Genomic DNA, 21,309 nt, shown 5'->3' with positions numbered 1-21,309 from the left:
GTGTAATAATAAAAATAACATTAATAATTATGTAAAATAATTTATAATTTAATATATTTTATTCAAAATAATATATAATAAAAATGACATATATAATCTCGTTAAACCAACTCAGTTGATAGATGTATAACACATCAACTAATTATCTCACTTTTATTTTCTAATATGAGGAAATTGCATAAACTAATTATCTATATTAAAAGTTAAGTTTGTAAAAAGTGAATATATATTAATGCATATGATACAAGGTCATGCATAAGATAGTTGTATGAGATAGAAAAAAGGAGAACCATTAAAAAAATAGAAAGTGAATAACGTGATTGATGGAGAGGTTTAAAGACAGTCAAACACGTTGATGATACCATGCAATTATGAAACGGTTACCTCTCATTCTCTTTCTTTGTTTACCACTATAAAACTAACTTTTTCTTCCCAACCTTTTTCATTCTCATAAATTGAACCCTTTCGTATCTTATTTTCCACAAAAAAAACATTCTCTATCTCTATCTATCTCTCTCTCCATCATCAAGATTCAGACATTTGATTTAGCCATCAACTATCTGGTAAGAATATATGTTATCATCTTGTAGTAGTAACTAATCAAGAATCATTCTAACATGTTTGTTTCTTTGTTTCTTTGTTTTTTGCTCTTTCTTTAAAGAATCAATAAAGGGAGAGGGAGTTAGATATTGAATTTGAGAAAGAGATATTTGCAGATCATCCATGGACGACCTTCTCGGCCTTTTAAGAATTCGCATCAAGCGCGGTGTCAACCTCGCCGTTCGGGATGTTAGTACCAGCGATCCGTACATCGTTGTTAAGATGGGCAAACAGGTATATTATTTGTAAAACCCCGACACACACAGACATCTAACACGACACATTACAAATATATTCTAAATATTTTCCTTTATATTTTCAGAAACTCAAGACTCGTGTGATTAAAAAGGATATTAATCCTCAATGGAACGAAGACCTTACACTTTCTATCACCGATCCCATTGTTCCATTCAAACTAGTAATTTTTTTAATCTATGTATAAGAATTTTAAAAGAAAAAAAAATCATTATACATTATCTAACTGATTGATTTTTTTTTTGCAGACTGTGTATGATTATGACACATTTAGCAAAGATGACAACATGGGAGATGCTGAATTTGATATTTCACCATTTATAGAGGCAGTGAAGATGAACATAGATGATCTTCCAAGTGGTACCATAATCACTAGAATACAACCATGTAGGACAAATTGTTTGGCAGAAGAGAGTTGCATCACATATACGGATGGACAAATTGTCCAAGATGTTGCTCTTAGATTGCGACATGTTGAATGTGGTGAAGTTGAAATTCAATTGCAATGGATTTCTCTTCCTGGTTCCAAGGGTTTATAATTTTCCATTGAACACAAAAAAAAATATCATTCTTTGTTTCTTTATTTTAGGGCATTGTTTTTAGGGTTGAATTTGTATTTTTTTTTCCTTATTCGTCATTGTTCTTGCTACATCATTTATACAGATGATTAAAGGAAACTTTATATTGTGACTATTTCGTGCATTCTTTTTAATTGAACCTTATTTGAATATGTATTTTTTTCCTTATTTTTCCTTATTTGAACCTTATTTGATTTTAAACATTGTTGAGTAAATAATTTTATAAGGGTTAATTCTAAAGGTGAATAAATAAGTTTAAGAATAAAGTGTGAGCTATAGATTATTAGTTAGAATAAACTTATAATTTTATCTCTAAATTATTATAAACTTATAATTTTTCGTCTATTCTTGATTACAGTATGAAATATTGGTGTTGTATGTGAGAATCATCTTTTTATTTTTATGAATTTTCCATCGGATTTCTATGATTTCCTCTGTTGCGCTGCCACAAATGTTTCTTATTATAGTTTCAACAAGCGCAACCTTTTTGTAAACACTATTTCAATTACCTTTTCTAATGCCTGATCGAAACAACTTACAATCACAACACATGTAATAATCTCTGATCGATTATCCACATTCTCTAAGACAATGCTTAACTAGTTCTTTCTTCCATATGCAAAGAATGTCCGTGACAAAAAGGTTCTCAGAATTTAACAACGATTCCTCAATACATTATTCCAAACCCTCGTTCAATACATTCATTCTAACATCACATTCATCTTGCTTAGTTCTCATTTCCACCACCACAACATCAACTTCCTCAATCTTCAGTTCCACCACCGATGCACGACTTTCAACAACTTCAAGCATCATTCAAAGCACCATAGGCAAAAAATTCATGTTAAACATTTTCAATTTGTTATAGCAACAAAATGTGAGGCTTATTCACATCTAATAAAATTAACAAAAGATTATAATTTAGATAGCAACTCAGCTAAAAGTGTTGCAACACATGCACTTCACAATCATCTTGATGGATGCTTCCATCAACATCATGTTGGAATCGTCAAGTGCTGAAAAGTTGCCAAGGAATTATCACCCTCATCGTTATAGTAATAACTCTAATCTTCATCACTTTACGGCAAAGACAATAACTATACACCACTAGAAAGGTACACGAGTAAGGTTTCGCCGATCATGTTGTTGGCCATATTTTTGTAAAAGTAAGGAAGTAGCTCTTAAGTTCTGAGGAAACTCTCTCTCTCTCTCTCTCTCTCTCTCTCTCTCTCTCTCTCACACACACACACACACACACACACACACACACACACACACACACACTTAAAAGACTTTTTTCTAAACGCTTTACATCAAAAAAATATTTTCAAAACCAAGTCAAGTGATTAATAAGCTATCCACTAAAATTTAAAATAAATTTTAAACTAACAAATCGATTGGAAAAACTTTTTTGAGTGTGGGAATCGATTGGAGCATTAAGTTAATCGATTGGAGAAAGCCTAAACGATTAGGAGAATACCTTAATGATTTGTAATGACTCTCTATCAAATATTTCCATATTGGACAAGTTAATCGATTAAAATCAGGTCATCCACTCGATTGGGCCTTAAGCCAATTAATTGGCTCATCAATTCTTTCCATGGATTATTCCCTTTTTATGATTTTCCAACTCTTATATAAATGAGGCTGACCTTTTCTTCATTTTATGCCATTTTCCAAATCCTTTCATATTCTTTGGAATTTATCTCTCCATTATTGTAGTAATATTGATTGAAACTTTTCTTATGAGGATCAAAGAGTTTTTTGTAAGTGGTTGTGTTGGTTGTTTAATTATTGAGAGTGAGATACTCTTGGCAGATTGAGTTTGGCTCGTGAAATAAACTAATCATAAAATCTCTATTTTGGTTTCTAGATCTTAGTCGAAAAAATTTCTATTTTGGTTATTGAGATCAACCTAAAAATATCTATAAAGGTTCGTTAGTTTAGCCCATGCTAAAAGCTATCTTTAGTTGTGGATAAGCCTGTGAAAATATCAAGATCGTATTGTATAAAGGTTCGTGGGCATAACATTTAAAATCTCAAAGTTTAAAGTCAAACACTCAAGAAGATCTCTTTGGGACATGATTAGGCCAACGTTCATCCGAACCTATATAACTCTTTGGTGTAATCTCTCTAACCATTCCTTTTTAATTTCTGCTATTTACTTTTACTGTCTCCAATGTTGTTTACTCTTTCCTTAAGAAATTACTAATGGAATTTCAAGTGTAACTAAGAAAACCACTAAAGTAATTATGAATTTTGAATACCACAATTCACATCTCCCCTCTTGTGCTTGAAGTCACTTATCCAACAAGTGGCATTAGATCCTAACTCCTGTTAAGGACTAATCGTCTCAGGAGGAAACATTTCTGCAAGCTATTCACGAAACAAACCTCCATCCTTAAATAAGGGGAGGGTATAGTTTGTGGAAAGAGAAAATGAAATTTTTCATAGAAGAGATGGATTATTTTTGGAAATATGTCAAACACATGTGGCGAACAATGTTTGTGACAAGATTAGTGCAACAACAATTAAAATGCAGATAAAGTAAAGTAAACACAAGGAATTAGTCTTCTTGCATTTAGGGTCTCAAATCCTAGATGTTAGCTTGATGGAGCATGGGTGAACACACACACACTACCTACAAAAGCAACAAGCTATACATAGACATATTTTTGACATTTTGGTTAGTAAATAATGAAAAACAAATAATGATACAATCAAATGTGCTTGGTTATCTCTCCCAATGCAAACCCAATGAATGAGGGGTAAGGAGGATGCCAAGGTGTGATCCCACAGCTAATGCATATGATGAGATATCATGAGGGATCTTAGGATCAAAATTGGGGTCTTACAGCTGCCCCTATTTAAGGATATTCCAACTGAGGATGTGAAGGTTAAAATATTCGTATCAACTCAGAAGAATGGACTTAAATAACAATATATAGAAACAAATTTTGGTCCCTAAGAGACCTTATGATGCATATGATATGAATGTTAAAATAACCTTTATGGGGAATATATTGGCACAAAGAAAAGATCCGGAGAGTGTGAAAGTCCACAAATGCATAATGCATTCCATAGGGAAAACTAGTTAGCGATAGAAAGACTCTAGGGGGAATAAAAAGGTTATTCGTAGGCCAGACTACGACTTGAAAACCACTAGAGACACGAGAGGAACTCCTTGAAAATAAATCAATGGAAGGACTCGGTTAGGGATACGGAAAATCTGCAGGGGAAACAGGTAAATTAGAGCAAAGCTGAAGTACTCAAACCAAACAGGGGATTGGCGACTTCACTGAGGAAATACGCACTCAAACTCAATTGGGGAAGAATGAACTTCAACATAGGAGTACCACAAATTATCTACTACCGGTTACTGAGTAGGAAGATAATATACTCTGATAGAGGGACATCCGTTACCGGTTAGGGTAAGCATATCAAGGATGACTCGTTGAGGAAAAAGTGGTGTATTCGTTACCGGTTACAAGGTAAGAATAGCCCGATGGGGGAAAATATCAAATAGGATTTACAACTACCGGTTACTAGGCAGAAGACCGAAGAGAGAATATTCGTCACTGGTTAAAGTGAACATATCAAGGATAGACTCAAAGGAAGAATATCCGTCATCGGTTAGGATGAACATATCAAGGATAGACTACCGAGAGAAAATAGGAATTATATCTATCAGTTACTAGATAAAGTACCAAAGAGAGAATATTTGTCGCCGTTTAGGATGAACATATCAAGGATAGACTACCGAGAGAAAATATGAATTATATCTATCAGTTACTGGATAGAATACCAAAGAGAGAATATTTGTCACCGGTTAGGATGAACATATCAAGGATAGACTCAAAGGAAGAATATTCGTCATCTGTTAGGATGAACATATCAAGGATAGACTGCTGGAGAGAAATGGGATTTACAACTACCAATTACTGGGCAGAAGACTGCAAAGAGGAGAAAATTCGTCATCGGTTAGGATGAACATATCAAGGATAGACTTCCTTGGGAAACGTGAAAACGAATCCGCTGGGGAAAGCAAAGGAAGTAGATTACATTTTACCGGGTATTGAGCAAAACTAAAGTACTCAAAAATTAAGAAGAACATTACCAATTATTGGGTAATAGACTCCCAGGCAACCAAAATATCCATCTAGGTAGTAATTAGAAAGAAACGGTAAAACAAAGACTCGACCCAATGAGGATATAACTCAAGGGGAATGGTTACATCTAGATAATTAAATGGGGGGAAACTTAAATAATGATCATCAATGAGGAAATAACTCAGTGGGAATGAGAAAGGTTAAATTCTTTCTGCCTAAAGGGGGTTGACACTCTACAATTGAAGGAGGACAGACACACCAAACCTGTACGGGGAAATAATATCACTGCAGCAGGGATCAGAAATAAGGAATCAAATGCAATAAATGCATAATGAAATATATGATGCTATGTTTTATGCATGAAATATGTAAGTATATGACTATCATTATGCTGACAAAAATAATCACAAAGGGTACAAATATCACAGATTTGAGTTATCGTTGCAAAACTTGGCTAATCTCAACAAGATGGAAGCACCAACTAGAGAAAGATATTAGGGATGAACATAAATCATCTGGCTCTGAATAACTCAACCCTGGCTAGGGAGAGAGAAACGATCTACTGAGGATACAAACTGTCAACTCTGTGGGAAATTTTAGGTCAACACCATATCAAATGGGAGACAACCTCGCAGGGGATCGAATCAAACACCACTCAAGATCAAACACTGTCGAAAATGAGAGATCTTCAATATATGAAGATGAACTCCGCCGGGGAATACAAGAGATACAACTCTGCACGGGGATCTTAGCCAATTGTTGGGGAGGTGACCCTACAACTCAGCTAGGGATACCTGGCGAACTATTGGGGAATAAATATTAAACCAACTGCTTGGGGAAGACCAACAAGGCTTCACACTTCAAGACTTACCTGTTCTTAGACTGCTCTTGATATTCCTTGCTGAAATCGATTGTTCTTAAAGTGATTGTTATTATTAAGAGAAAAACGATCTTTATTTATTAGTTTATTTCAAAATTATCATCATAAAAATTCAATTTTATTTAGCCGGAATAAATAAGAGTAGAAACAATTGGATAAAAAGCTCAACTTTATTTAATAGAATGGTAGTCTGTAAATGACAAGACTCCACAGATCTTTACAAAAATTGAAAAATGGTAATTTACATGGAAAAGGTCTATGTTGAATACAATGATCACTAATCCTTCTACCAACTTCAATATCCATTGACAAGACTCCATAGATCTTTACAAAAGTTGAAAATGGTAATTTACATGGAAAAAAGGCTTCATTGAATACAATGATCACTACTCTCCCTACCCACTTCAATATCCGCTGTGCTTTTGGCTTTGGTTGAGAATAATGAATTAGAACCAAATGACCTGCTCAAAACTGTCTAAAGGTCAGGACCAATCGAATGCAGTTACTTGCCATAATCCCTAATTTTTCACTAGATTTCCCCAAGGTGGGGTGCTCAATCTACCAGAATAAATTTTCGATTTTATGTCTCTAACTTTTGCCTGGATCGCCCTTGCGGGTTTTCAATCCACCGAGACGCTCATTTTTGCCTAAGTTTCCCTTTCGGGTTTTCAACTTAACGAGTTGTTCTTTTCTTTTTTTAGGTGAAGTATTTCTTAACTGCATCGGTATTCACAGGGCTAGTGAACTATTCACCATCCATAGTTGTAAGAATCAAAGCACAAGCTGAAAAGGCTCTCTTCACAACATATGGTCCCTCGTAATTAGGAGTCCATTTACCCCTAGCATCAGGTTTGAAAGATAAAATATTTTTGAGTATAAAGGTCTCCTTCTCTAAACACACGAGGCCTGACCTTCTTATCAAAAGCTTTATTCATTCTTTTCTGATATAATTGACCGTGACACATGGCAGTCAATCTCTTTTCTTCAATCAAATTCAACTGATCATATCTGGTTTGGCACCATTCAATTTCTGTCAACTTGGCTTCCATCAAGACACACAATGATAGGATATCAACCTCCACGGGGAGCACAACTTCCATGCCATAAATGAGAGAGAAAGGGATTGCCCCTCTTGAAGTGGGGATGGATGTACGGTACCCATGAAAAGAAAATGGGAGCATCTCATGCCAATCTTTATATGTTACAACCATCTTCTGAATGATCTTCTTGATGTTCTTGTTTGCAGCTTCAACGGCCCCATTCATCTTAGGTCTGTAGGGAGAAGAATTATGATGTGCAATCTTGAAGTCTTTTGAAAGAGCTTCCACCATATTATTGCTCAAGTTTGGTCCATTGTCAGTAATGATCTTGCTCGACACACCATAACGACTTATAATCTGATTCTTGATAAAACTTACAATAACTTGCTTGGTTACATTTGCATACGATGCCGCTTCGACCCATTTTGTGAAGTAATCAATAACGACCATAATGAAATGATGTCCATTTGAAGCTTTGGGCTCAATCATGCCAATCATATCAATTCCCCACATGGAGAAGGGCCACGGAGAGGAAATGATATTCAACAGTGTCGGAGGAACATAAATCGTATATGCATAAATTTGACACTTGTGGCATTTCTTCATAAGCTGGCCACAATCAGATTCCATTGTCAACCAATAGTAACCTGCTCTCAACATCTTCTTTACCATGGCATATCCATTGGAATGAGTACCAAAGGAACCTTCATGGACTTCAGTCATCAATAAGTTTGCTTCGTGTATATCCACGTATCTGAGTAGAACCATATCAAAGTTTCTCTTGTAAAGCACATCACCATTCAATTAGAAATTTCCAGCTAATCTCCTCAAAGTCTTCTTAACTTTCAAAGATGCCCAAGGAGGGTAAATCTGACTTTGGAGGAAACATCTGATATCAAAATACCATGGCTTCTCATCCTTTACTTCTTCAACAACAAACACATGAGCTGGCCTATCACGATGCATCATAGTCAAATTGCGAACTTCATTCCAAAATTTCACCACAATCAATGAAGTCATCGTTTCAAGAGCATCCGCCCTCCTGTTTTCATCTCCAGGGTTATGGTGAAACTCAACCTTTGTAAAGAAAGTTGAAATATCCTCCTCACATAATCTATATATGGTATCAAACCGGGTTGATTCGTCTCCCGTTCACCTTTAATCTGATTCACAACCAAAGCTGAATCTCCATAGACGTCAAGATATTTGATTCTGAGATCAATGGCCTCTTCAAGCCTCATAATGCAAGCTTCATACTCAGCTATATTATTTGTACACTTGAAAGTCAATCTAGTTGTAAACAAAAAATGAGTGCCTTGAGGAGTAATAATCACTACCCCAATGCCATTACCATATGAATTAACCGCTCCATCAAATAACATGCCCCAACGGGAACCAGGTTCTGGACCTTCTTCAAGCAATGGTTCATCACAATCTTTCATCTTCAAGTACAAAATCTCTTCGTCGGGAAAATTATACTGCACTAACTGGTAATCTTCAATTGGTTGGTGAGCCAAATGGTTAGCCAAGACACTACCCTTGATAGCTTTCTGAAATTGGTATTCAATATCATACTCATGTAACAACATCTGCCATCGGACAACCCTCCTAGTTAAAGAAGACTTCTCAAAAATGTACTTGATTGGATCCATTTTGGATATCAACCAAGTAGTGTGATTCAACATATACTGGTGCAGACGCTTAGCAGCCCAAGCCAACGCGCAAAAAGTCTTTTCAAGCATATAATACCGAGTCTCACACTTGGTGAACTTCTTACTGAGGTAGTAAATTGCATATTCTTTCTTTCCAATTTCATCTTGCTGACCAGGAGCACAACCCATACTCTCATCAAGCACAGTCAAATATGTTGATTCTAAGTGTTGGCAGCAATTTTGGTAAAACAAAGAGTGTTCACAAGATGTCATGTGTGATGTCTTAACATGAGATATCCTATGTACCTGCTGGAGTTCAAGAACATGTGCATGTAGGATTGTTTCAGAATGCCACATACAATGCCATGGCTTCTAATATTGGTTGTACCTGCTGGAGCTTAAATGAAAGACATGTTCATGCAGGATTGTTTCAGATGACATACACAATGTCATGGCATCTGATATGGCTGTACCTGCTGGAAGTTATAAAAGGAATTATTGGATTATGCAGGATTTTTCCAGGATGTCAGACCCGATGTCATGACATCCTGTACACAGAGCATTCAGTATGAATGTCTAGTGTTTTGTGATTGCACAATTAATGGCAATCTTTGGATGATTGAAGATATGGCTAGCTGGCGCATTCAATCATGGATTACAACCAGTTTTACTTATTTTCCAAGGAGATCTATACAGCTGTTATAAAAAGATTTGATTGGAAAATATATTTAGGGTTTTCAAGATGTCCAATGCTTCTATAAAAAGGGACTTAGAAAACCTGTTTGAACACACAACCAAGACTGAGCGAAATATAGAGAGAGAGCTAGGGTTTGTGTCTGTTTAGTTGTAAGACTTGTAGGTCATTCAAGTCATCCATTGATGATTGAATTGGACTGATTTGTGGTTGTAATTTGTCACTCTAAAGCTGTTAAGCAACAGTGTGTCTTCTTGATCAAAGCTGTGAAGCAAGATTAAGAGTGTGTCTTCTTGATCAAAGCTATGAAGCAAGATCAAGAGTGTGTCTTCTTGATTGAAACTGTGAAGTAAAATCAAGAGTGTGTAATTGAAAAGTATTTTCTTTTCTCAAGGGATTGTTGTTTAAAATCACTAGTGTGTGATTGTAGGGAAGTGAGTGGGTTCTCATATCTAAGAATGCTTAGGTAGAAATTGCACGGGTAGAGATTAGGTGATAAAGACTGTAACTTGTTGAAGTGTACGGAGAGTCTTTGAACTAATTCTATTTTAGTGAATTTCCTTCCTGGCTTGGTAACCCCCAGACGTAGGTGAGTTGCACCGAACTACGTTAACAATTGCTTGTGTTATTCGCTTTACCATTCTGTTTTGTTTATCCATTGTTTATTACCAGATATTAATGTCGTGACATTACCTTCGACATCTTATATCTGATACCAGAATTTCAATTGGTATCAGAGCAGGCATCCTGCTCTGGTTCTGGGTGAGATTTAAGGGCAATACTTTCTGGTACAATGGAGAGAGATGGAGGATCTGTTCATAGGCCACCAATTTTGGATGGTTCTAACTATGACTATTGGAAACCTAGAATGGTAGCGTTTCTGAAATCCCTTGATAACAAGGTTTGGAAAGCTGTGCTAACAGGATTGGTGCATCCTGTCATGTCTAAAGAAGGAGAAGCCACCACTGAGAAGAAGCCTGAAGAACAATGGTCCAAGGAGGAGGATGATCTTGCTCTTGGAAACTCTAAAGCCTTGAATGCAATATTCAATGGGGTAGACAAGAATATTTTCAGGCTGGTAAATAACTGTGTAGTGGCCAAAGATGCTTGGGACATTCTCAAGACCACTCGTGAAGGCACCTCTAGGGTAAAGATGTCTAGACTTTAGCTGCTCGCCTCCAAGTTTGAAAACTTAAGGATGAAAGAAGATGAAAACATTCATGAATTTCACATGAGTATCCTTGAGATTGCTAATGCTTCAGGAGCCCTGGGAGAGAAGATGACAGATGAAAAGTTGGTAAGAAAAATACTCAGGTCACTTCCTAAGAGATTTGTAATGAAGGTGACTGCCATAGAAGAGTCTCAAGACATCTCCAACATGAGGGTAGATGAACTAATTGTTTCCCTCCAAACCTTTGAGATGGGATTGAATGATAGAACTGAAAAGAAAACCAAGAGCATTGCCTTCATTTCCAACACAGAAGAGGAAAACAGTCAAGATATGGATAAAGATTGGGCCAATGAAGTTGCAATGCTGGGAAGACAGTTTAACAGATTGTTAAACAAAATGGATGTAAGATCCAAGGCAAATGTCAAGAACATCTCATCTGACATCAGCAATGGAAGAAGAGTAAGGTCAGAGGAGAAGCCCAAAGAAGGAAAAGAAGTAAAGTGCTATGAATGTGATGGGTATGGACACATTAGAACAAAATGTGGAACCTACCTCAAGAAGCAGAAGATGAGTCTTGCTGCCACCTGGTCAGATGAGAGTGATACAGAGGAGGCTGCAAATCTTGTGACTGCTTTGACAGGAAGATGGGGATCTGATGAAGACTCAAGTGATGGTGAAGTAACCTTTGAGGAATTGGCCTCTACCTACAGAGAGTTGTGTCATAAAAGTGTAGAGTTGAGCAAGCAGGTTTTAAACCAAAAGAAAGAAATAACTCAACTTGAAAATGAGAAGGTAGAATACTTGGAAACCATCTCCAAATTGAAAACAGAAGTTGTGGCTCTGAAGGTCAAGCTAGATGAAAGTCAACAAGTTGAGATCCAGAAGATAGTACAACTGGAGAAGGAAAAGGGAGAACATGTGGAAACCATAGTCAAGCTAAAAACTGAAGTCATGCTCTTAAACTCAAAACTAGAAGAGACAACCAAGTATGTAAGGATGCTAAACAATGGACCTGACTCCTTAGATAAGATTCTCCAAACTGGACTAATCACAGGAGCCAAATATGGAATAGGGTACCATAAATCTAAGGCTGAAAGTAGTTACACTGGTTGCAAACCTCAAGCTAAACCTAAATGCAGCAATAGTAAGAGCAGTCCTAAGATGTCACATCATCAGAAGAGAAAATAGCAGAAAGGCAAACACCAAAGATGAAGATGTCATTACTGTGGGAAATTTGGACACTCAAGGCCCTTCTGCTATAAGCTGTATGGTTACCCTACCCCTGTTCATCAACAGACTCACTATCAACCCAGACCCAAACAGCACAGGCCTATCAACAAGAAGCAATGGGTTCTTAAGACTAATGTTACAAGTCTAATAGCTCACAAAGAAGAGTGGTATTTTGATAGTGGATGTTCTAGACACATGACTGGAAACTCAGATTTGATAATTGATCTTCACCCTCATGACTTAAGCTATGTAACCTTTGGTGATGGAGCAAAAGGTGAAATAAAGGGGATAGGCAAGCTTGAGTGTCCTGGAGCTCCTAAACTTGATAATATTCTACTGGTCAAGGGCTTGACTTCAAATATGATAAGCATCAGTCAGCTAGGGGATCAAGGTCTGAATATCATCTTCACTAAAACTGAATGTCTGATTGTTAACAAAAACAGTGAAGTCATTATGAAAGGAATCAGGACCAAAAACAACTGCTACATGTGGAGCTCTCAAATGGATGACCCCTCTAAGATAAGTACAATTGCGAGAAGAACCTTCAAGGGAAATGAAAAATGGCAGACAAGGATGTTACACCAGAAGCTAAGACCTAACCTCATGGAAGAGAAGGTCATGATGGCCCAAACACCTGAAAAAGGGGAACATATGACTGGTGGTATACAGTCTGAAGTTAGTTAGAGCTTTGCTGGAACTGAGACACAAGGGACTATGTGTGCAAGGAAAATTGAGATAGAAAAGATATTAGATGAAAGCAACAATTCTCAACCAGGTTGGATTAAACTACTGATAATTATATACAATGTCACACTCGATGCTTTGACATTATATTATGACAACCTGTATGGTACACCTATGGCCAAAGATCATATTCAGCACAGCTGGACCAAGTACATTAGTTGCTTCCATCACTCATTTAAAAAATATGTGGAAAACAACCTCATAGTTCTACAGCATGAAATGCAACTAACCAACAAGACTGCAAGGGATTTGTATAATGTCCAACTGAAATATGAAAGGGGGAAATTAGGGGCTTGGTTTCTTGAGAAAATATGGCAATTAATGTGGAGTGGAAAAGGTAACAAAAATATTGTCTGCCCAATGAAAAGAAAAAGCCACATTAATAATGAATCATCTCCTAGTATTGGAAATAGTATCTATTTCATTAGCACGCTCTGCCTGAACACAATTCTTTCCATCTTCATCAATCTACTCAGAGAACCTCTGTTAGGGCAAAGAAACTCTTCTCAGAAGTTCAACAACATGTCTCAACATCCATCAACATCCAGCTCAAAACCCTTTCATACAAGAACTTCCTCCATGGAATTCTTAGATGAAGATTTGATGGACGTGACTCTACTGCATATGATACCAGGTGACGTCCCAGGCTCCCCTTCCATGGCTGGAGCTAAGCAAGGTAACACTCCTGAAAAATCTCCTAATAAAGAGGACATACACTCTACTGATCGCACCATAAGAAACCTAGTTACTAGGATACTAAATGAAGAGCATGGAGTCAAGGATATTTTTACCCCTCTGTCCAGAAGGGACCCCTCTCCTGAGGTGGAAACCCAAGCTGAGAAAGATGATGACTCATCTAGAACAGTAAAGGATGTAGCTGCTGAGGGACTATGTTCTCTTGGAAAAAACTTACCTAGCATGTCCCCTGATACTGCTCAGGATATTAAGGAAGAAAGGTCTGAGGAAGAAGATGACACGTTGGTAAATCTTGTCAAAACAAGTGTAGCTAACAAACTAAGAAAGAGGAAGAGTATGACTGAGATAAGTGTAGCACCTCAAATTTGCACCTATCATTATGCATACATTTTCATATTAGGTCATAGCATATCATGATCCATTGCATAGCATTTGCATTGTCCCTCAGTTGCCTCAAGAGCAAGCAATCAAGAATTAGGTCAAACTAATCTCCTGATCAGTCAACCAAGCAAGCAAAGGAATTTCTCATTGAATCAAGGCCTTGGGGTTTGTCCAACAAGTTCACATGACTTGGAGGTCTATTTGAAGTATTTTGGTCAAGGGTTAAGGGCTCAGAGGTCAGCAGTTCATGCCCAGACAGTCAAAAACCCTAAAAAAGTCAACTGTCAGTCAAAGCAATGGATGGTGGTCATTCTTGTGGAATTTGGGCACCATGGTCAATAATCAAGAGTTCATACAACTTGGGACATCATTTGAAGTCAAATTCTCAAGGAATTAGGGTTTGGAAGTCATCGGTCAATGCACAATCAGACAGAAACCCTAAAAGTCAACTGCTGGTCAACTGTCCATTTAATCAGTGATTGGATGATTGGAATTGGTTTGTGAGAGTTCATTCATGTCCAAATAGTCATCATACATCATGCCAAACACCATCATGGAAGAATTTGAAGCCAGATCATGAATTTCCCAAAACGGAAACTGGGCCTGTAACTGAAACCTGCCATAAATGGAAAGTCTTGATCCTCAAACTTACATTTTGATACAAGCCTCAAATGAATTTTTGCCCAACATGAAAGTTGAAGATCTTGTTCTCCCATTTCCAAAAAGTCCTAGAACTCTCAATTCCCATGTGTGGTTGGCAAGTTATGATCGAATCGATTTCAGAAAATCTTGAACTTCAAAGGGCCATATCTCTCAAACCGTTTGGCCAATTTTGGTGGGGTTTTTTCCTACAAGTCACGTTTGATCCCCTCTTTCCAAAAATATAAATTTCATGAGCCAAAACTTCACCAATCAAAATGGCATATTTTGACCTTTTTCATTTAAATGTAAGTTTGACCAAGAGTTGACTTTTTGACTCAAACATTTTTTCAGCATTTGGCCAATTGGGACAGCTCATAAATATCATTTTAAGTGTGTTTGCAAAGTCAAATTATGCAGCACATGTGAATCTATACTTGGTTACTTGAATTGTAAGAAAGGTACAAATGCACCATGCTTGTCCATGCTTTCCACAACCATGCCTTGTACCAGCATCATTATGCAGCATTCTTGATCATTTTTTCTGTCATGGTGAGCCTCATTGTGCAGCCATACTCCAATAGTACATATGGCCTTACTAGTTTACTTGAACATGGGCAAAAGGACATTGTTTCAAACATCCAATTGTTGAACCATACCTTGTACTTACACATAGCAGACCTAGCAGCAAGGGCAGCAAAAAAAACCATTTGGCCAAGGCAAATGAGGGAAGGCATTCTGATTCTAAAAAAAAAACACATTGCAGCAGGGAATGATCCTATCCACCTTACTTTGGCATTAGAAGAAAGGTCATCAAAACCAGTAGGACAACCATACCTCTTGCAACTTTGCCTTGTACCACTCACACATTGCAGATTTTTTTGTCCATGATTTTCTGTCAAAACCACACAGTAACAGCATGGCTTTCCATCTCTTTTTCCTGCCATGAGTAACACACTGCAGCAGAAAATCATGCCCTCACCTTGCCCTCACTTTTCTGTCAACAAATGTAACAAACCACCTGCTAACAGCCAACACATAACAGACTTCACTCATTCAACCCCCACCCTTTGCCTTGCACATTGTTCTTCACCATTTCCCTGCCATAACAAAACCAGTAGCAGACCAACAATTTACTCCCTCAAGAATCATCTCATAGGCTTGGCTAAAAATCTGAACACAACAATGCCTTGGACAGAAAACCAACCAATCTTTCTTTCATTTTGTTAAACCTCACCCTGCTATTTCCTGTCCAAACAAAAGAACAAAAATCCTCTAAATACACTTCACTCAAACCTCACCCTTGCTATTTTTTGGCATTTGTTTTCTCTGTCAAAAGGAGAATGATATAAAACATCATAGAGCAGACAAGCAAAAACCCTCCACCACCTTGCTTTTTTCTGTCCAAGCTAACCTAACTGGCCTTGCCAACCATGACAATTTTTGTTCATCTCTATTTCTCATCATTTCAAAATTTTGCCAACATAGCAGCATAACCAATTGCAACCACACAAAGGCTCACCCTCCCACCTGGCCATTTTGCTTTGCACTTCAAAAGCCCTGTCATCGCACCCAACAGCAAAAAGCCAAAAGACTCCACTCCACCAAACTGCTCAACCTTGTACTCTCAAAACCCTACACTGCACCCTCAAGACCTTACAAGCACAACAAACTAACCTGGCCATGAAAAACCAGTCACACCCTCCCAAATCACATTCGGCTACTTGCATTTGAACTTCACTTGGCCATTCACCATAAACCTATCACAACATCCTGCAGCAAACACCCTTGGCAACACTTGACCAACCATTTTTCACCATGCTAAGAACCTGGTCATTACCATTTGACAATCTTCTCACCATTTTGTAACCCTAAGAAGCTGCAGCCACCAACCAGAACACTCTCCTCTCTCTCAACTGCATGTTGGCTCGAGCAATATTTTTACCAAAAACTATCAAAACACCACAAGCTTCCATCATCACTCCTTCATCTGGACAGCATTTGGAGCACCTTTGAACCTCCATTCCCCTACTGTAAAGCCTATCCTAGTTCTGTTTCTTCAAGGAATGTCCATGGCAGATTTTGAGCTAAAGTGGATTCGGGCTGTTTGAACCGATTTCCTGCAAGCATTCATCACTATCAACCATCATTGGCAACTGTTTTTGCTTGCAATCTCAAAAGAAGCCCTGCATCCATTTTTCTTCACAACCAAGTAAGCTTTCGAATCCCTTCTTTTGCCTTGCTATGCTATGTTTTTAAAAGGTCTTTCCATGTTTGTTCCTATGCAACTTGAGTCATGCTGATTGGTTACACATATCATGAGAAATTTGGATTTCATTTTGCATGCTAAAACCTAGTTTCCTTCGATTTGCTTATTTGTTGTTGCTTCAGTGAAAACCATTGCCATATTTGTGTTACCTGATGTTTAATGATGCTGTTGGTACCTTGGATTTCAATTTCTGAGCACATTAAATTTTGAGATGCATGATGATGAATGTGTGTATGCTGTTCATGCTAAACCTGACCATGCCCAGAATTTCCTATGTTTATGTGTGTTTTAATGTTGATTAATGTTGCATGATGATGTTTGTTTCATGGCCATGGTTATTTGTTGATGTTGTTGTTCATGTTGATGATTGATTGCACGATGATGAATGTCCATGCTGTTGAAGCTTAAACCCTAAGTTCTTTTTGAAAAAACCAGAAAACTCAAATGCTATTGGCTGTGGTTGCTTAAGTTACTGTTTCATTGAGGGAGAGCCAATCAGCTTATTTCGTTTGGCTGTGTAAAGCGCTGCCGTTTCAATTAGTGGCACACTTATTTACTGAATTGCCACTGCGTTGACCATTAGTTGACCTATGCCATGCTATGTTGTTTCATGTTTCATCAATTATTCATCCAACTTTACAAATCCATTTCTCTTTCAATTTTTATCTAAAAATTATGCAATTTTTTCCATCATGTTCATGAATGTGTCCTCTATTTTATTGTGAATTTTAATTAATTTTCCATTGGCTGGATTTTTAATGATAATTGGTTTTCTAACATGTGTGCATAAATGATACCTTGTGCCATTCTCTTTGTGAAATACTCATGTCATATCCTTTGAGCCTGAAATTTTTTGTGGTGAAGCTAGACACATTGACCTTTGTTTCCATATAAAGATTGTGCATTTATCATTTATGGTTTGCTAGTTATGATTTTTTGAACTAGGGTGTGACAATTTGTGTCACACCAATGATATGCATTTTCTTGATTTTTGTTCACACACTTCCTTACATCCAAATGCTCCCCAATTTTGCATGAATGATCTCTTACATGTCTAGTTTATGTATGAATTTTCTTGGATTTAATTGAACTATTTTCCATTTGTTTGAGATTTTTCTTCCCTGCCTAGTCAAATGTTGACCTTGTGTGACACTTGTTCCCATTTCATTTGTGAAATTCTCATACTCTATTGGATGGACATGAAATTTTGCATGAGATAACTAGACATCCTCATCTTTGCCATGGTTTTGATCCCACCCATTTATCATACACCATTCTTGACTTATGATTTTTCTAAGTTGATGCATGTTTGGTTGACCTCCTTAAGCATGTTCAAAATTGCTTTGACTTTCTGATTTTCATTGACTGCCTTCCACTTGCCCAAATGGGATGAAATTTGACATGCTTACCATGCTATGTGTTAGGGTTGATCATGATTTATTTGGTGATTTTTGAAAATGTCTAAGTTTGCTTGTGATGCAAGTCTTGCTGTTGACTTCTATGAGCTTCTGTTTGCCATGTTTTGACCTAAATGGTTCATGAAATGATGATGATGATTGTTATGAGTGTGAATCCAATTGGTTGTGTTTCCTAATTGTTTGAACATGATTTGGGATGCTTGCCCTTTGCTGTTTTAACTTTCTCATTCACTTTTGACCCTAGGCTTGCCCTAGTGGTCCTGCTACTCACCTTTGAGTTTGTGTTTTCAGGTTGACCATCAAATGGCCATTGAGACCAATTAATTTGATTGAGCTTGCTCAAGTATCATTGTCTAACCTCTTTGTTTTGTAGGTGGCTTGGCTCACATGCCCTAAAGCCTTGTGCCTTGCACATCCATGTGCCTTTAATGGACTGTTGTTGTCTGTTTCTGTTTGTTTTGTTTGAAGTTGCATACTAACCTCTGCTTGACTGTTTCAGGTGCTTTAGTTGCTTAGTTCTTTGTGAACTTTTTGCTTTGCTTTGCTTGTATAAGCAATTTGCATTGAGGTATGTCTCTTGTACTTCATGTAGTCTGGAAGACCTGGCCTGTTACTTGGCCAGGCAACTGTCTGAAGTCCTCCTTAAGAGGCAATGTTTGTGACTGTTTATTTTTGTCCTTGCATAGAGTCAAAGACCTCAATGAGGCAATTGGTGGAAGGTAGGGATATGCAATCTATCCCCCACTATTCAGTGTGTCATCCGCTTTGCTCACACCACTGTGTTGATGCATTGCAGATACAAACCCAAGATCTTGTACAATTGTACAGTTGAGTCAGTTTTAATGTGTAGAAGGGTTCCCACTTTCTGAACCCACACATTCTTGTCTTGAGCTCTCCCAGGCCAGGGATAAGAGCTGTGAGGTCTCATCCTCACTTCATCCTTTCATCTGCTTCACCTTAGCCCCTCAATGGCAAGGTTAAGAGCACATTCACCCCATTCCAGAGGTTTGTTTGTCGAGGTTGATATGACCCCTTGACTAAAACCTAACCCTTGTTTGAGCCGCTTGTTTGTGTATAGCGTGTGCTATCTGTGCTTGTAGGATTGTTTGACTTGCTTCCTGTGCAAGATAGGATTGTTTGACTTGCTTCCTGTGCAAGATAGGATTGTTTGACTTGCTTCCTGTGCAAGATAGGATTGTTTGACTTGCTTCCTGTGCAAGTTAGGATTAGTTTAGACTTGCTTCCTGTGCAAGTTAGGTTTTGCTTGGCTTGCTTCCTGTGCAAGTTAAGTGTGTGTGGCTTGCTCCCTGTGTGAGCCATACTTAGGATAGGTTGGCCCTTGTGCCATTTAGCTAGAAACCTTAACTTAGGGATGATTTGCATGATAACATCTAGGCTCGAGTCGTAGTCTCCCTAGTTGTGTCTCCCTCTGTTATCTGGTTAGGCTAGTCCTTTATCCCTGCGTAGGGGAACTACATCGCCCGGATCTTCATACCAGATGAAGTATGTAGGCAGGAGATTGAGCTGATCTCTCCGGGCGCCCTTTTTCTTTTTGTCTGCGTGGCAACTATTAGGCTCGAGCTCTAGTCTCCCTTTTAGTTTGTTTGTTCGCCTTTTTCCTTTTTGTGTGTGTTGTCTGACATTTGCTAGGCTCGAGTGCCTGACTCCTTAGCAATTTGTTGCCTGTCTGCTTGAGTGTGTGCTTGACAGTTATAGGCTCGAGTCCCCGACTCCCTATTAACTTGTTGTGTTGTTGTGTGCTTGGAAGCTGATGTAAGACCATCGAGTGGCAGTTAGGTTCCAATGTGCGTGTGTTTGGTTCGGATGCTGATGTAAGCCCAGCTATTGGCATTCAGGCTCCACGTTTGCCTCTTTGTGTGTGTTTTGGTTCGGATGCTGATATAAGTCCAGTGATTGGCATTCAGGCTCCACGTTTGCCTTTGCCTGTGTTTTGTTTGTGTGTGTGTCAGCCGAGCTACGAATGCTCTGATTCTTCTCTCGTCCGAGAAGATACGTATGCATAGGATGCGATATCCTAGCGAGCATGTGTCGTTTCCCCCAGTCCGAACTACTTCGACTCTGATGTCTATGCCTGATAGACTAAGTAGGCCCAGGATGCGACATCCTGCCGAGTCAGTTTCAGTCAGTTTCTTTGTCTCTTTCAGCCAGTGTGTGTGAGTTTGAGCAGTGTTTAGCAACCAATATTCCTTCCTTTTGTGCGTGGATCCCGTAGAGTACTACGGATGCGTAGGGGTGCTAATACCTTCCCTCCGCATAACCGACTCCCGAACCCATACTCTTTGGTTGCGAGACCATGTTCTTTCCAGGTTTACTCTGAGCGTTTCCTTTCCCTCTTTTGGGATAAATAACGCACGGTGGCGGCTCTGTTGTTCTTTCTTTTCCCGCCGGTTTTTCGCGCGATGCGACAATAAGGACAACTAGGAAAGAGAAAAAGGTTGCTGGTATAGGTCCCTCCAAGTCTTGGAGTAAAGTAGAGGTCAGGAAGAGGAAAGAAAGTGAGAGTTCTGAATCTGATAAGGATTTCGAATACGATGTCTCAGACATCCCCCCTATTAAAAGGAAGTCTGTCAAGAAGTCCCCAAATAAAGTGGCTTCTATTCATCTTGACAATATCTCTTTTCACGTAGAAGATGGTGCTGCCAAATGGAAGTTTGTGACTCAAAGAAGGGTAGCAGTTGAAAGAGAATTGGGAAAAGAGGCAAGTGAAGTAAAAGAAGTCATGGATTTAATTAAGGCAGCTGGTCTTATGAAAACTGTGACTGCTCTGCCTCAGTGCTATGAGGGGTTGGTCAAAGAATTCATTGTGAACATCCCTGAGGAGATTTATGAAAGAAGCAGCAGGGAGGTCTGCAAAGTGTTTGTAAGGGGTAAGTGTGTGAAACTTTCACCTACCATCATCAACAAGTTCCTAGGGAGAGGAACTGATGGAGGA

The 21,309-nt window shown here is 38.2% G+C and overlaps 1 protein-coding gene across 1 annotated transcript; it reads left to right on the top strand.

Moving 5' to 3' along the window:
* The first annotated feature begins 401 nt into the window (after window positions 1-401).
* Window positions 402-1,548, top strand: LOC127101498 (protein C2-DOMAIN ABA-RELATED 4). Its single transcript, XM_051038927.1, has 4 exons — window positions 402-563; window positions 662-834; window positions 923-1,018; window positions 1,104-1,548. Exons 2-4 carry the CDS (start codon window positions 724-726, stop codon window positions 1,392-1,394), a joined length of 498 nt encoding a protein of 165 aa, XP_050894884.1. The 5' UTR covers window positions 402-563; window positions 662-723; the 3' UTR covers window positions 1,395-1,548.
* The last annotated feature ends 19,761 nt before the right edge of the window (window positions 1,549-21,309 follow it).

Source organism: Lathyrus oleraceus, chromosome 7, assembly GCF_024323335.1.
Source record: "Lathyrus oleraceus cultivar Zhongwan6 chromosome 7, CAAS_Psat_ZW6_1.0, whole genome shotgun sequence".
Lineage (NCBI taxonomy): Eukaryota > Viridiplantae > Streptophyta > Magnoliopsida > Fabales > Fabaceae > Lathyrus > Lathyrus oleraceus.
This window is presented reverse-complemented; position numbering and strand designations above follow the sequence as displayed.

What these genes read in the sequence shown, in the direction of transcription:
- LOC127101498 (XM_051038927.1), top strand. Translation starts at nt 724, where the DNA reads ATGGACGACCTTCTCGGCCTTTTAAGAATTCGCATCAAGCGCGGTGTC. An exon ending in TTGTTAAGATGGGCAAACAG is followed by an intron (nt 835 to 922) that starts GTATATTATTTG and finishes TTATATTTTCAG; the next exon opens with AAACTCAAGACTCGTGTGAT. An exon ending in CCATTGTTCCATTCAAACTA is followed by an intron (nt 1,019 to 1,103) that starts GTAATTTTTTTA and finishes TTTTTTTTGCAG; the next exon opens with ACTGTGTATGATTATGACAC.